This window comes from Pneumocystis carinii, assembly GCF_001477545.1.
Source record: "Pneumocystis carinii B80 chromosome Unknown supercont1.6, whole genome shotgun sequence".
In the NCBI taxonomy this organism is placed as follows: Eukaryota; Fungi; Ascomycota; class Pneumocystomycetes; order Pneumocystales; family Pneumocystaceae; genus Pneumocystis; species Pneumocystis carinii.
The window spans coordinates 83,300-97,827 of record NW_017264718.1 but is presented as its reverse complement, the minus strand read 5'-3'; the positions used below and the strand labels follow the sequence as shown (position 1 = coordinate 97,827).

General features: G+C 29.2%; 9 protein-coding genes across 9 annotated transcripts; 4 read left to right on the top strand and 5 right to left on the bottom strand.

Annotated features, from left to right (window-relative positions):
• The first annotated feature begins 4 nt into the window (after positions 1 to 4).
• Positions 5 to 1,830, top strand: T552_01441 (hypothetical protein). Its single transcript, XM_018370024.1, has 8 exons — positions 5 to 180; positions 224 to 345; positions 400 to 531; positions 883 to 983; positions 1,024 to 1,196; positions 1,249 to 1,614; positions 1,656 to 1,740; positions 1,785 to 1,830. The coding sequence occupies exons 1-8, from the start codon at positions 51 to 53 to the stop codon at positions 1,822 to 1,824; spliced, it is 1,149 nt and encodes a 382-aa protein (XP_018226178.1). The 5' UTR covers positions 5 to 50; the 3' UTR covers positions 1,825 to 1,830.
• Positions 1,831 to 1,856: 26 nt separating this feature from the next.
• On the bottom strand, positions 1,857 to 2,955 carry T552_01440 (hypothetical protein). The gene is made up of 5 exons (XM_018370023.1): positions 2,800 to 2,955; positions 2,685 to 2,756; positions 2,486 to 2,636; positions 2,299 to 2,389; positions 1,857 to 2,252 (listed from the first exon to the last, which is right to left on the bottom strand). Exons 1-5 carry the CDS (start codon positions 2,907 to 2,909, stop codon positions 1,903 to 1,905), a joined length of 774 nt encoding a protein of 257 aa, XP_018226177.1. The 5' UTR covers positions 2,910 to 2,955; the 3' UTR covers positions 1,857 to 1,902.
• Positions 2,956 to 3,285: 330 nt separating this feature from the next.
• On the bottom strand, positions 3,286 to 3,890 carry T552_01439 (hypothetical protein). Its single transcript, XM_018370022.1, has 3 exons — positions 3,714 to 3,890; positions 3,429 to 3,660; positions 3,286 to 3,382 (listed from the first exon to the last, which is right to left on the bottom strand). The coding sequence occupies exons 1-3, from the start codon at positions 3,844 to 3,846 to the stop codon at positions 3,319 to 3,321; spliced, it is 429 nt and encodes a 142-aa protein (XP_018226176.1). The 5' UTR covers positions 3,847 to 3,890; the 3' UTR covers positions 3,286 to 3,318.
• Positions 3,891 to 3,959: 69 nt separating this feature from the next.
• T552_01438 (hypothetical protein) lies at positions 3,960 to 4,887 on the bottom strand. Its single transcript, XM_018370021.1, has 3 exons — positions 4,564 to 4,887; positions 4,258 to 4,516; positions 3,960 to 4,203 (listed from the first exon to the last, which is right to left on the bottom strand). The coding sequence occupies exons 1-3, from the start codon at positions 4,842 to 4,844 to the stop codon at positions 4,006 to 4,008; spliced, it is 738 nt and encodes a 245-aa protein (XP_018226175.1). The 5' UTR covers positions 4,845 to 4,887; the 3' UTR covers positions 3,960 to 4,005.
• A 92-nt stretch (positions 4,888 to 4,979) lies between these two features.
• On the top strand, positions 4,980 to 6,368 carry T552_01437 (hypothetical protein). Its single transcript, XM_018370020.1, has 7 exons — positions 4,980 to 5,305; positions 5,350 to 5,449; positions 5,498 to 5,561; positions 5,608 to 5,966; positions 6,011 to 6,125; positions 6,185 to 6,274; positions 6,323 to 6,368. The coding sequence occupies exons 1-7, from the start codon at positions 5,020 to 5,022 to the stop codon at positions 6,338 to 6,340; spliced, it is 1,032 nt and encodes a 343-aa protein (XP_018226174.1). The 5' UTR covers positions 4,980 to 5,019; the 3' UTR covers positions 6,341 to 6,368.
• Positions 6,369 to 6,717: 349 nt separating this feature from the next.
• On the top strand, positions 6,718 to 9,259 carry T552_01436 (hypothetical protein). Its single transcript, XM_018370019.1, has 7 exons — positions 6,718 to 6,748; positions 6,789 to 7,066; positions 7,110 to 8,180; positions 8,225 to 8,393; positions 8,439 to 8,852; positions 8,896 to 9,092; positions 9,139 to 9,259. Exons 2-7 carry the CDS (start codon positions 6,803 to 6,805, stop codon positions 9,211 to 9,213), a joined length of 2,190 nt encoding a protein of 729 aa, XP_018226173.1. The 5' UTR covers positions 6,718 to 6,748; positions 6,789 to 6,802; the 3' UTR covers positions 9,214 to 9,259.
• A 70-nt stretch (positions 9,260 to 9,329) lies between these two features.
• On the bottom strand, positions 9,330 to 10,381 carry T552_01435 (hypothetical protein). Its single transcript, XM_018370018.1, has 3 exons — positions 10,219 to 10,381; positions 9,751 to 10,164; positions 9,330 to 9,705 (listed from the first exon to the last, which is right to left on the bottom strand). Exons 1-3 carry the CDS (start codon positions 10,333 to 10,335, stop codon positions 9,373 to 9,375), a joined length of 864 nt encoding a protein of 287 aa, XP_018226172.1. The 5' UTR covers positions 10,336 to 10,381; the 3' UTR covers positions 9,330 to 9,372.
• A 73-nt stretch (positions 10,382 to 10,454) lies between these two features.
• Positions 10,455 to 12,609, top strand: T552_01434 (hypothetical protein). Its single transcript, XM_018370017.1, has 5 exons — positions 10,455 to 11,070; positions 11,117 to 11,207; positions 11,250 to 11,550; positions 11,596 to 11,784; positions 11,826 to 12,609. Exons 1-5 carry the CDS (start codon positions 10,500 to 10,502, stop codon positions 12,561 to 12,563), a joined length of 1,890 nt encoding a protein of 629 aa, XP_018226171.1. The 5' UTR covers positions 10,455 to 10,499; the 3' UTR covers positions 12,564 to 12,609.
• Positions 12,595 to 14,295, bottom strand: T552_01433 (hypothetical protein). The gene is made up of 9 exons (XM_018370016.1): positions 13,969 to 14,295; positions 13,837 to 13,927; positions 13,685 to 13,782; positions 13,572 to 13,644; positions 13,367 to 13,513; positions 13,256 to 13,317; positions 12,960 to 13,208; positions 12,787 to 12,910; positions 12,595 to 12,742 (listed from the first exon to the last, which is right to left on the bottom strand). The coding sequence occupies exons 1-9, from the start codon at positions 14,247 to 14,249 to the stop codon at positions 12,641 to 12,643; spliced, it is 1,227 nt and encodes a 408-aa protein (XP_018226170.1). The 5' UTR covers positions 14,250 to 14,295; the 3' UTR covers positions 12,595 to 12,640.
• Positions 14,296 to 14,528: the final 233 nt, after the last annotated feature.

Below are 14,528 nucleotides of genomic sequence, written 5' to 3'. Positions count from 1 at the left end.
TCTAAGGGGAAGGAGCTTAATTGAAATATAATATCATAATCCGTTTTAAAATGGAGGGTATTTTTAAGGAATTTACATTTTTGCAAGCAAAATATATTGGATCATCTATATTTAATACACTAGAAGTGATAGAAAAAGATATTGAAGAGGGTATTAGAAGATTGAGTGAAGATACGTTAGGTAAGTGTAAAGAGAAGGGATGAAAAAGGCGAATACAATATAGAAAACCGGGAAGAAACATGGAGATCAATGAAAGATCGACTTCGTAAGGGGATAACACAGTTAATAAATGGGCAGAAAGAGATATATACAAGTCTTCATAGATATGGAAAGATATTAGACAAGGTATGAAGTAAAAAAAGGAAGGGAATGAACATATATATTAAATTAAAGAAATAGCAATTTAAAACGAATTTATCATCTATAGGTATACATGAAAAAATTCCAGGGAATGTAGATGAGTTACATCGTCTAATTGCACTTCATTGGATTCGTCGTGCAGAGTTTGCTTTAGTACAAACATTTATCAAGGTAAAAAAGGAAAGAGATTTATTAAAAAGGACGCACAAAATGTTATTAATTTAAAAAACTTTTAATTTTTATTCAAAACTATTTCTATGGTATTATTAGTGAATATTTAAATATTACAAAATGATGTAAAATACTACAAAACATTGCTAAATACTGCTGGACATGAAATTCAGATTTATTACTATTTATTCCAGAGGATTGAATATTTAAAATGTCTGTTTAAAGCTATCCTGCCTTATAGACTATATATTGATGCAAAATATTTCAAAGTTATTAACATAAATTATTAATATTTTAGTGCTTTTTTAACATTTAATATTTCTTTTGAATTTGGCTTATAAAATATTATAGGAAACACACCTTGATATACCTGAACACCTACTCCACGCTTTTGGACATCTCTATCAGATCCTTCATGCACTTAAGAATCAAGAATTCGATACAGCAATCAAGTAAGATTACCAATTACATTTTTGTTCCTAAAAATATTAGATGGACCTATTCAAAACGAGAACAGCTTGAACAACGTAGTAGTAATCTTGAATTTGATCTTCATAAACTTCAATTTATTTCACTTTTTATACGATCTGATCCAAATCGTATACAAATTGCTATTGAATATGCTAAAACACATTTCCCATCATTTGCAGACAAACATTTACAAGGTTTAAATAACAAAAGGAAAAGGAATTTTTAAATTAATCATTGGTTTTATAGAGATTAAAAAGCTCATGTGTCTATTCTGTTATGCTTCAAATATATCGCTTTCTCCATATAATCAAATGTATACACATGAACATCTTTGGACTTCAATACAAACATCTTTTAATCGTGAATATTGTTCTTTAGTTGGTCTTTTGCCAGATTCACCATTACAAACCGTTTCTATAGTAGGCTCTTTAGCAATACCAACATTATTGAAAATGTCATCAATTATGAAAGAGAAAAAGACCGAATGGACAAGCGAAAATGAACTTCCAGTAGAAATTCCTTTACCAAGCAAATATCGATTTCATAGTGTTTTCACTTGTCCAGTTAGTAAAGAACAAACAACCGAATCAAATCCACCACTTATGATTCCTTGTATGTTTTTATAAATAATTAAGTTTTTAATATTTTATTAGGTGGGCATGTTATTTCAAAAAAATCAATTGAACGACTTTCTAAGGATAATCCATCTAATAAGTTTAAATGCCCTTACTGTCCAAAGTATATATTTTTTTATACATAAATGAATCATTAACATTTATTAGGGAAACTACGCCACATGAAGTCACTTTACTTTATTTCTAAGCGCTATAAATATAGATAACATATATATGATATATATTGGCTTGCAGATTAAATTGTTAATTTTTTAATTCTTAAATATTATCGTTTTCTTTCAAGTTTCCATCTATATATAGGAATACCATCGCTCGTTGTACCCATTTTTTTCCTTTCACCTTTAGTTTGTAGATTCCTTTGAAGATCAATTTGTCTTTCTAACATAGATAATTTCTCTATTCGGTTTCTTCGTGATGCTAATTCACGTATCAGCTTAGGATTAGCTGATAGTATAACTTTAGACGTTTGAGTGGTTTGATCCTCATTTACTAGATTAGAATATGTTTCAATTGAATCATCATGAGAAAAAGGTTCTTCAGAAAGCTTTTCATGTATCTGACTTGTATAATTCTTTTTTTTTTGCTTTTGATACGTTTTTTCTTGACTTTCTAAATCTTTATTTTCTCTTGAATAATTTTACTAAACAAATAAATAACTTACTTGTTTCATCAACAAAACAATAATGCTTTGCACTGCAATTAGTAGCTTCTTTATCATCTGTATAGATATATTGCTCGAGTTTCTTAACTTTCTTTTAAACGTTAATATATAAAAATATCAAAAAGTAATAAAAACACAAACAATGCTAATAATAGAATTATATAATAAAAATTAACTAAAAACATACCTTATTTTCGATATGTAACATCATTTTGATATATCCCGCATCTTGTGTTTTTAATAATCGTACTGTTTCTTCTGTTAATACAGGATTGCCTCTATCAACAATAACAATTCCATCTTTTGTTTTTTCTTTCATCATCCCAAAGTAAAATTCACTAAAAAATAACAAAATTAATTTATATATTTCTAAATAAATAACATACTCTGGATTCTTTTCAGCTGCTTTTTCTCGAAGCCGCTTAAGTCTACGTTGTTTTGACTGATAATCCCGGGCTCTATTGATATTAACCTGTATTTTTCTACTGATAATCAGATTACCTTAAACGATAATCTTTTGGTTTTTCTAAAAGACCCCATTTTTCACGTTCAACTGGCTGAGAACGTTCCTTATGATTACGACGTTGAAGTGAATGTTTTAATGTGCCCATCTGTAAAAACTATTATGTTTCCAATAATTTATAAATTATTTCTATAAAAATAATGTTCAAAAACTCGTTTTTTTCTCCTCCAAAAAAATTATAAACAAAATATCCTTAAAATATTAAAATGTCCTTATACGATCTATTCATTTGACTTTTTATTAATATTTTATTTAATACAACCGCCTAATCTATTTTCTTTATAATCGTAGTTATTGAGTAGAGATTTTATGTAAAGGTAGAAAATATATGAATCGACCAAAGAAGCAGAACATAGAACTACATTGATTTATCGAGTTGCATTAGTTGAAATGTTAAGAAATTTAAATGTCTAAATCAAAAGTTAATTTTTGACATAAATTTTTTAGAAAAACTGAAACAATATTAAAAAAAAATATAAAATATAACCAAAATTATATCATATATCATCATTTTTAGATTTAGGCACGTCAAAATCCCAGTTTGGCGCCGTTAAAAGATATCTAATAAAATTAATATATATACTCTTTTTTTTCAAAAAAAAACAACTTTTTAGGCGGAAGACGAAGATTATACGTAGGATATATCGGCGGCAGTGGCTTCCTATTCCTTTCAAACGCCAATTCAAGAAGAAATTCCTTAGGTGGCGGTCCACGAAATGAATTATTCATTTGTGACGCAATTGCTAGTCTAATATCTTCTACCGTCAATCCCGTACCCCCTTCTGGACGCGCGTAATCAGAATACACTAATGCATCTTGAAGAACTTGATGTGTATATCCTAAAAAATATCATAAATCATACAATTATATTAAAAATTATTATCATAATTACGATGCGCAAAGGTAAGCAGCTGAAGAGGCACATTCTGCTGATACGCTTCAACTCCTAATGATGCAAGAATAAGATGGACAATACGTGCATCTCTTGGAACTCGTTTCTGCTCTTTTATCGTCTCTTCTGACATGCTTTAAATATTGTGTAGTTGAAGAGGTCGTCGGCCAGTTAAGAGTAAATCACGTGACTCATAAAGGTAATTAATATGATAAACAAGGTATTTATAGAGAAGAAATGAGTATAAAAGAAGAGAAATATAAGTATAAATTAGGGATTATATAATTATAAATTAAAGTAATAATGAAGGATGTTGAATCCAAAAAGTATCGCTAACGATGTCAGTATGATAAATATTTATTTTATCAGAAGTATTTTTAGAATGATTTTTTACAAGAAGAGAGCCTTTTTTAAAGATTTCTTGTTCGTTATTATAATTTATGGAGAATTGGGTGAAAAGTAATTCATGTTTATCTTTGGCCAAAGTTCCCTGTAGAGTAGAAATGAGAAGAATGATTAAAAAGAAAAGAAAAAAAAAAGATACCATTAACAATTTTTCAGCATCAGTAGTTGATAAATTTCCTTTTTGAACCAATGCCCAAAAAGTAGTATTATAAAGATTATTAATATGACAATCTACTTGTCTCCAACTGAGATAATCTTTAAGATTTTGTATAGATGGATAAAGAATGACACGAGCATCAAAAGAAGGAGGATAAGTTAAAATAGTATCGACGAAATAATTGGGCCATAAAAATACATAATTTGATGTAAAAAAAGAAACAACTGAAGTTACAAGTTTACTGAAATGGGATTAATAAGAATCTTTTATCTATAAACCTATTGAAACCTTTCTCTACGACCATACAATTGAGTATTTTTTCGAAAAACAAAACTATATTCATCACTATTTCCATATGCCAAAATAATATCTGGGAATTTCAAAAAAACATTTGTTGCTGCATCATTCATAAGATTAAGTGAACGAATATCATTTGGTTTTTCAAAATTATGTTTATTAGAGAATTTATGAAATCCATTTCCATCTAATCTTATTACGATCCATGTATTAGGCAAGAGTTGATCATTTTTTTCAAAATTTTTAACATATTCATATCTAGAATTCGCCATTTTTATAGAAAGCTTATCAAGACTCCATGTACTAATATTGCTGACTAATTCTTTCCTAATTTAATAACACTAATATTTTTAGCTCGTCTGGTATACTGCCTGGACCCCGGTAATCAATTTCCGGGAAAAATCTAGTGTGAAAGTTAATATTATCAAGAATAAAAAAATATTAGAAATGAGGGAATTTCATCCTTTTTATATCGCAAAATATCCAGATGATTCAATTTATGTTTATAATTTAGGAATAGCAGGTGATATTCTTGTTTCATCTGCTTCAGATAATACACTTCGTTTATGGGATCGAGCAACACTTGAAACATATAAAGTGATCAATGATGTACATGATCATATTTCAGATATGAAAATATCAGGAAATAATTCTATCATAACATGTGGAAAAGAGGGAGCTGTAAAAATATGGGATATTCGAACTTTAGGAATTTGTAGAGAATTTAAAGCAGGTTTTAAAATTAATAATTAATAAATGATCATTGAATGGCATCAGCAAAGAAAATGCCTATTTTATGTATTTCTGAAAATACAGAAAAAACAATGATTGCAGGAGGAAGTGCGTTATTGGGTTCAGATGCATGTATTTTTTTGTGGTATATAATATAATGTATCGAATCTAATAAAATAATTCAATTCCTTAGGGATCAACGAAAACAATCGCTTCTTTTTTCATATAAAGAATCACAAAATGACGATATTACAGACGTAATTATATATCTTATCTATCTTTTTAATTTTTCTAAATTCTAAGGTACGATTTGATTCAATTCAATCTCATCGTTTATGTTCAGGTGGATGTGATGGTTTAATCAATATTTTTGATACACGATTTTCCATTGATGATGACGCCATTATAAATGTCTTTAATAATCAATCTTCTATACATAGAGCAGATTTTCTTGGTCCAAATAAGGTTTTAGGCTTAAGTCATATGGAAACCCTTTCTCTCTACAATATAAATGACATCTCAAAAAATGATATAGATGATACAATAGATCCAACATATATTTCATTAGGTGATTTACGATCTAAACTCGACTGCGATTATGTCATTGACATAATACTAAATACTACAAAAAATAGTGCTTATATTTGTTCTGCAAGTTATACGTATCTCTCTCTCTCAAACTAATATATCAATTAACAAAATTAAGTGGAAAAATTCGTTTATTTGAATTTTATGAAAACACATCATTTAATAATGATCAACAAATACTTTTACAAGGTCATGATAATTCTATTGCTCGTTCTCTTGTTTTCGATCAACAGGTACATTCAAATACTACATTACTAAATATAAAACAAAAAACTAATTATCAATCTCTTAGACTCAAACTATTTACACTGGTTCTGAAAACGGTGAAATACGGGCAAATCAATATAAATCTCCTCAAGAAATCTCCCCTCCCATAAAAAAAGTAAATTTCTTTATTTCTCAAAAATACATAAAATATTAATCTCAATAGATAAAATTACATAACTAATTCTTCCTCCTTATAAATATTCAAAAATATTTACTTCAACACTTATCGCTTTTATATTCTCATATCTTCTTCACTAAGTTTAAGATCGCTGACCCGGTGGAGGTAAAAAATACATAAAAAAGACTAGAAAACTAATGAAAGAAAAATAATGCCATATTTCTCATTAAAATGGGGTTAAATAAGCTATTTATTATTGCTATTTTGTTATTTTTTAAAGGTAAATAGAGAATTACTAGTATTAAGTTTTTATATAAATATTAGGTATATTTCTGGTAGAAAGTAACACAGAGATAAACCGGGAAAATAAGGGAGAAAAAGGCACGGATAAGCATATGAATCATACGGATGAATTGAGGAAAGCATTAGAATTGGATATTGTTATTGATTTTGTAGCGAAAGATATCAATGGTGAATCTATGGAGCAAAAAATCGTGATTAATGAGTTTAGCGAGTGAAATATATATGGAATCTCTTGAAATTCTAAGGAATGTATCACGTAAGATATCACCGAATCGGTCATGGGTTCAAAAAGGGTTTTTAAAACTGATTAATACATTTAAATATATTATATCAAAATTTATATTGATTCAAATAACACAGCAACAGACGTATTCACCAGAATATTATTTCTCGAAAAACCAGATTTTTAAAGTATCTTCTATGCTTAAGAAAGCGGCGGCTCTTGGTCATAATGATGCATTATATTTATTAGCAGATATGCATTTTGTAAGTTTTTAAGAGGAAAAGAAGAATATTTAATTGTTAAAAGTATGGGAATTATAGTCATCCATTAGATTTATATAAGGCATTTTTGTTTTATAAAGAGCATGCACGTCGAACAGGAAATACTACATCACAATTTAATTTGGGACTTTTTTATGCGGTGGGTATGGTAGAACAAGTTCCTCGAAATCAAGCCAAAGCTATGTTATATTTTATGTTTGCAGCATCTCAAGGAGATATTAGGGCAGAGATGGTTCTTGGATATAGACATTATATGGGTATTGGGACGCCGCAATCATGTCAAATGGCAGCAGAATATTATAAAAAGGTTGCGGATAAAGTAATGTATCAATTTGATTCGGGACCTCCTGGTGGTATTTTACTTCCTCGTATGCCTCGAAAATTTGCAGATGATGGTGGTGGTATATATGGTGAAGGAGCTAGTGTTGTTTCAAGTGGACCGGATTATAAAAAAAGGAAGAAGCTAATTGGAAAGATCTTAAGAATTGAGAAGAAAGAAATGGATAATTATATAGATTATTATTCTTATATAGCAGAAAAAGGTGATATTGAAGCACAATTGCTTCTTGGTAAACTTTTCTATCTTGGAACATCTAGTATGGATAGAGATTTTAAAAAATCATTTAGTTATTTTAAAAAAATTGCAAGATTATATTGGAAAAAGAACGGAGAACCTTATGATGAGAAATATGGACTAGGAGCAGCAGAAACAGCAAGATATTTAGGTTTGATGTATTTTAGAGGAGAGGGTGTTGCACAAAACTTTCGAATTGCTAAAATATGGTTTCAACGTGGTATAAATATTGGGGATGCGGCATGTCAAAATGGAATGGGAATGATATATCTAAAAGGATATGGTGATACTAATATAGATATACAAAAAGCTGCAGAACTTTTTAAAGCAGCATCAGATCAAGGACTTTCTGCTGCTAAAGTTAATCTTGCCAAAATATATTTAGCACAAAAAGATTATACAAAAGCAAATATACTTTTTGAATTAGCATGGGACAAAAACCCTGTTGAAGCTGCATATTATTTAGCAACAATGAGTTATAATGAACTTTCAAAGGAATCATCATGTCAAAGAACTGTTACGGTAATTCTAATTAATACGATTGGTTATATGTTCATTTATTTTAGTATTATAAATATGTTTCTGAAAGGATTGGATTGATTTATTCAACACTTGATGAAGCTGAAAGAGCATATGATAATAATAATATATATATTACACTTATTAGTACATTAATTGCAGCTGAACAAGGCTATGAAGCAGGGCAGTCTAACATTGGATGGCTTCTTGATAAAGGTTCGTATTAATTTTCCCTAATATCATTGTATTAAGCTAGTTTAGCAAAATCTTTCTCTTCTCGTAATCAAAAGAAATATTTTCCAATGTCAGATCAACTTTCTCTGATTTATTATACACGGGCAGCAAAACAGAACAATGTTGATGCAATGGTTAGAATAGGTGATTATTATTTAGAAGGCATAGGAACAAAAGCAGATTCTTCTAAAGCTATCAAATGTTTTATGTCAGCTGCTGACACTGGAGTATCTGCTCTTGCTATTTGGAATCTAGGATGGATGTATGAAAATGGTATTGGTATACAGCAAGACTTTCATTTAGCAAAACGACATTATGACAATGCACTTTTGGCTAGTTCAGAAGCATGGTTACCAATAACACTTTCTTTAATTAAACTTCGAATAAGATGTTTATATAAATCTATTGTAAATGGAACTACAACAAATACTTCTAATCAAGGTTTGTTATATTGATTTCTTAGAGTTTAAATAACATACAAAAGAGAAAGATAATGTCAATATTATTAATAGACTTAAAAATTTTATTAAAAGGGTATTAAACTCGTTAAAAATAAATGATGTAGAGGAAAATGAGGATACACTGGAACTAGATTATGATAATCAAGATTTTTATGAAAGCAAAGATGATTTTTTTGAAACAATTGTTATTCTAATTTTATGTTTATTAATAACATTTATGGTAATTCATAAACAAACATATTCTTTATATAGCTAATATAATTAAGATTTATTATCGACAAGCAAGATTGCATATTGGACTCAGACGAAACTTAAATACACAAAACTTTCATACCAGATAACATACAATCGCCAAATTACCATTTAAGCAGTAATATCTAAACATTCGCGCAATTATTTAATATCATATATAATACGTAATCGAAAAAATATTTCATATTTCATTTCATTTCTATATTTTGAAACCATTTGCTTTTCAAAAATATAACTTTTATTTAATATTATAGCCAGGTTTCGGATTCTGCATCCCATCCAATTAATTCAGGAGGTATATTCAGCTTCTGGAGCATTATAGCCATCGTAAATACTTCAGGCTGTGATGCTTCTTCATTATTTTGCGAATCTTCTCTATCATAATCTGTATCTTCTATCTCAGGTTTTGGAGGTTGATCCCACTCTAATAATATACTCCTTGACTCTTCAAATTGTCTATACCATGCACTTATCCCTCCTACTGATTCAATCTTTTCTGAAACAACAGCAAAAAGCTGTGTAGCTGCCTGTTGAGCTGCTACACGCCATTTATCAACCAATCGCCCCAATTTACAATCATCCTTTAACTATTAAGATAAAAACAAAGAATAGATCTATAAGCACACCTTATTTTCATACATTTTAGCTGTTTCTATCGTTTTTATTTGTTCATCAACCTCCCATATTTTTCGTTCAAGTTCCATCTTTTTTTTATATAAAGCAATTGTATCAGGATCTCCTATATTCTTACTAGATACTAAAGGTGATCTAAAGGCTGTTTTTTTAACAGACACCTTTGATATTAGCGTAGAACCTTCGCTATCATGTGGTGCAGCAATTGGCTCTATATTTTCGCTTCCTTCAACAATTTTCGAACTTTCAAGAGTTCTTGGAATATTACAATTATTCTTTACCTCCAATGGCTCACTGGTAATAGTACTATTAACTTTTAAAGGTGACCGAAATGGTTGCTTCAATTTTTTCATAGAAACACACTGTTTTTTCAATAAAACAGGACTTTTCTTATAATTTAAAGAATCCTGAATCATTAGAAGGTATTTCTAATGCAATTTATAGGAATATTAAGGCCTTACTTTGTCCTCCGTTTCACTATGTAGTCTTTTAGACCCAGCCTGTTTTTCCTGGACAATATTGGTATCAATCGATTCCTTTTCACAAGAAGAATCTAATCGTTCTATTTTTGACTCCATTTTATCAACTTTTATCTATGTTTTTTAATTTTTTTTAATTTTTCAATTTATACGACGTTGCGATTAACGTACAAAAATTTACCAAAATTTAGGCTTATTTGTTTTTCCTAAAAACCCATTAAAAACCTCTTTTTTTGCACAAAAACGCTTCTTATTAGGACGTTATGGCTAAGATCTCTAAGTCTACGAAAAAATTCGAAAAAAAACGGCTTCAAAAGGCCCTTGAACGGAGACGTGCGATCAAAAAGATAAGAAGCAGATATAAGTCCTCTAAAAACAGAGATATCAAAGAAAAACCTAAAGAAACAGATAGAACAGACTCAGGAGAAGAGATATCATCCGTTTTTTTCTCTGAAAATGCCCCAGATAGTCTCTCAGAAGGCATATCTGGTGAAGAAGAAAGTGATGAGCCATTGAGCAGGAATGGCGGACATAAAGCACAGCTCGAGGCCTTAAAAGAAGAGGATCCAGAGTTTTATAAGTATCTTGAAGAAGAAGAAGCGGAATTGCTTGAGTTTCAGGACTCAGATATAGAAAAAATAGAGGAAGAGGGCAAAAAAGATGATATGAATCGCGGGACATTAACGCTATCAATTCTGGAAGAATGGGAGAAGGGTCTTATTGAAGAAAAATCTCTAAAAATTCTGAAAAAATTGGTGATAGCAGTTCATAAAGTAGTTAAATTTAATGAAAAAACGGATATTTCGATGAATTCGATTATTAGTGATCCAGAAGGTGTAGATTGTTATTAGTTATTTATTTTTATGGTTAAAATGTATAGTTTTTAATGCACTTATTGTTTTAGCGTTTAAACAGGTTCCTTATATATTATATGATTATTTCCAATCAAAAAAATCTATGCATAAGAAAGAGTATATTTGGTTAACATAATGGCATTTTTTTGATGTTCTTAGAAAGAGTCGGGATGAAAAAAAAGAGAAAGAATTATTATTTATTTTTAGAGTACAATTTTCAAATGTATTACGTCTCTTGCATGATTTAACAGATCCAAATATGTTGAATTTGATACTGAAAGGGACAGAAAAACTTATACCATGTGCTCTTACACATAGAAAGTTTATGAAAAATTTGATAAAACTTTTAGCAAATTTATGGAGTACACAATCTCATGATCAAATCAGAAATTCTATACATTCTATAATAGAAAAGATATTTTCTACAAATGATAAGAATTATATAGAATATGGCCTTAAAGTATATACATTTTATATCATTTTTATTTAACATTGATTTAAATAGACATTTTATACAGCGTTTATTCAACAATCATCTCAAACAAATGCTATTACATTACCTTTTATTTGTTCTATGAAAGATTTTATGTCAAAACTTTTTGGTGTTGATCAAGTCATCTCATATCAAATTTCTTTTAAATGTATTCGCCAATTAGCAATTTATTTACGTAATGCAATTGTTAAACAAGATAAGGCAAGTTTCATTTTCTTTATTACTTGTCTTATACAATAAAGGTGTCTTATAAAGAAGTTTATAATTGGAAATATGTAAATTCCATTGATTTTTGGTCACTTGTTTTATCTAACTATTACAATAAAATTGAGAAAAAAACACATACATCAATAATGCAAGATCTAATTTATCCATTGGTTCAAGTAACTCTAGGAACAATCAAATTTGCATCCTTAGTTCAATTCTTTCCTTTGAAGTTTCATCTTATTCGAAGTTTAATTCGCATTTCTCATCATACAAAAGTTTATATTCCTTTGGCGCCTTATATTTTCGAAGTTTTAGAATCCAAAGAAATAAAGAATAAACCGAGTCCATCCACTGCAAAACCTATTGATTTTGAGTTATGTATACGTGCACCAAAATCCTATCTTAAAGGGAAAGTTTATCAAGATGGATTAATTGAACAAATCATTGAATTACTACAAGAAATCTATTCATTGCAATGTAAATCAATAGCGTTCCCAGAAATGGCAATGCCCATAATAATTCAGATAAAACGGTACATTAAGCAATCAAAAAATCCCAAATTAAATAAGATGTTATCAATTTTTATAGAGAAACTTAAAGAGAATTCTGAATTTATCAATTCTCGAAGAAGTTCTATAGAATTTTCACCAGGAAACATAGACGAAATGTGCACCTTTTTAGAAGATTATGATTGGGATAAAACTCCTCTAGGAAAATATGTTTGTCAACAAAGAAGAATAAGACAAAAATTAAAAAAAGTTGAAACAAATTAGCAGAAACAAAATCTGTATCAGGAATTGTCTGGCGTATTGAAAACTATATAGATATAATAAATTGTTTTGATGATTATTTAAATTAACAAGTTAGATAAATTTACTGTTTTTGGAAAAGGATCTTTAACAGATAAAATAATCGTTTGTCGTTCCTGATGTATATAGCCTTTTATAAATCCCTTAAAAAAGTTAATATAAAAAAGAAAAACATAAATATTCTCACTTTATATATCATATTAGCCAAAAAACATTCTGTTTCTGCTATTTCAACATCCAATCCCATATAATTTAAAGCAATATGAAACAGCTTAATTGGTATTTTTGTAAACTTTTGATTCAAAATAAATCTAAAATAAAATAAATATTAATTATTCAAATTACATATATAAATCATACACACGACGAAAAAGATTTCTCATACACATATCACGGATCCTTTCAATGGCTAAATATATCCTTTTACTCATAAGCTCTTTTTCTCTCTCTATCAATAATTGATCATATCCTTTTAAATTGCCTTTACGAATATACTCTACAAGAGGCTCATAAAAATCTTTTAAGTATAAAAACTTTGATAATAAAGCCTTAGATGGCATCTTCTGAGATGTCAACAAAAGTGTTGGAATAAGATATGTAAGTATCAATCTATACTTCTTTAAAATAGATTCTTTACATTCAAAAATATATAATACCTTAAGTTTTTAGCTGACTTTCTTTCACAAAGTTCTAATGATGCCATCAATTCCACTTGTGCCTAAAAAATTATCATTTAAAAAAACTATTAGATACATAAATATAAATACCACTGCATATTCCTCATTTAAAAATGCTGACACCCCAAGATAATATTTATATGTAACCACATGCGATTTTGGAAAACATTCAAGAGGTGGCATCTCTGACACCTCAATAGCTCTCAATATATTCTTAGATAACGAAAATTTATTGATCTATTATTATTTTTAATAGATCATTCTTTCATTCTTTCATCTATTTCCTATAAATTACCTTAAAATAAATTTTAAAAAGAACCCCAATAATATAATATGTTCCCCATTTACGTGACACCTCAATCGCCTCTCTAACCACTAAGATCATACTTTTTTTCTCATTTCTTATACCTATCTGTAATACATATAGTAAAGGCTTTATTAATCATTCTCGCCGCTTCTTCCGATTTCTCCGCCTTCTCATCCCTTGATCTTAGCAATGCATCTGCCTTATATAAACCCCATTAAGACCCTCTTTTCTGTATATTTTATACTCCAATTACCTTACATGCCAGAACCTCAAGATCTCGGCAGACCGCAAAAAGAACCGGCAAAACCCACGCTTCCCACTGAGAAAACCCCTTCAGAACAGCTCTAACTTTCATTATCAATATTTTAACCACGTTAATTCCTACTGAACAAGCACAAGTTGCTCATCTGTTGCTTTCACTATATCTTGGTCTTTTCCAAGCGCTAATGACGCCTTCCAAAAGCAAAAAACAACATCTACCCATGATTTATCATGTAATATACGTATAATATCTTGTTTTGGGTCAATTGAAGGGCTAGAAAATACTAATTCCTGGAGAGATTTTGGATCTCTTTTGATTGACAATAAATCGCCCAAAAATAGCCCGTTTCTCTGGAAAATTGCTTGATTTATAGAGTGCAAGATTCCGGTGAGAGTTTTATCCATGGTGAAGTGTTTTTTGGGTGAAAAGCAGAGATTTAAAGGGAAAAAAATAATAATAAAAAGTAGCGATTTTTTTGACGTCGAGAATTTTTGAAGTCGAGATTTTTTTGAAAAAAAACCGTATTTTTGGCGGGAAAAAGAGGAAAACATAAGTATTTTGTGTATATAAGAGGTTTCTACGGTAGTGATATAAGGATTTACCTTTTTTTCCCAGTTTTTTTGAGCAAATAGGAGAAAAAATAGAGAAAAAAATATTTTTGACGAAAATTTGCTAAAAAACCA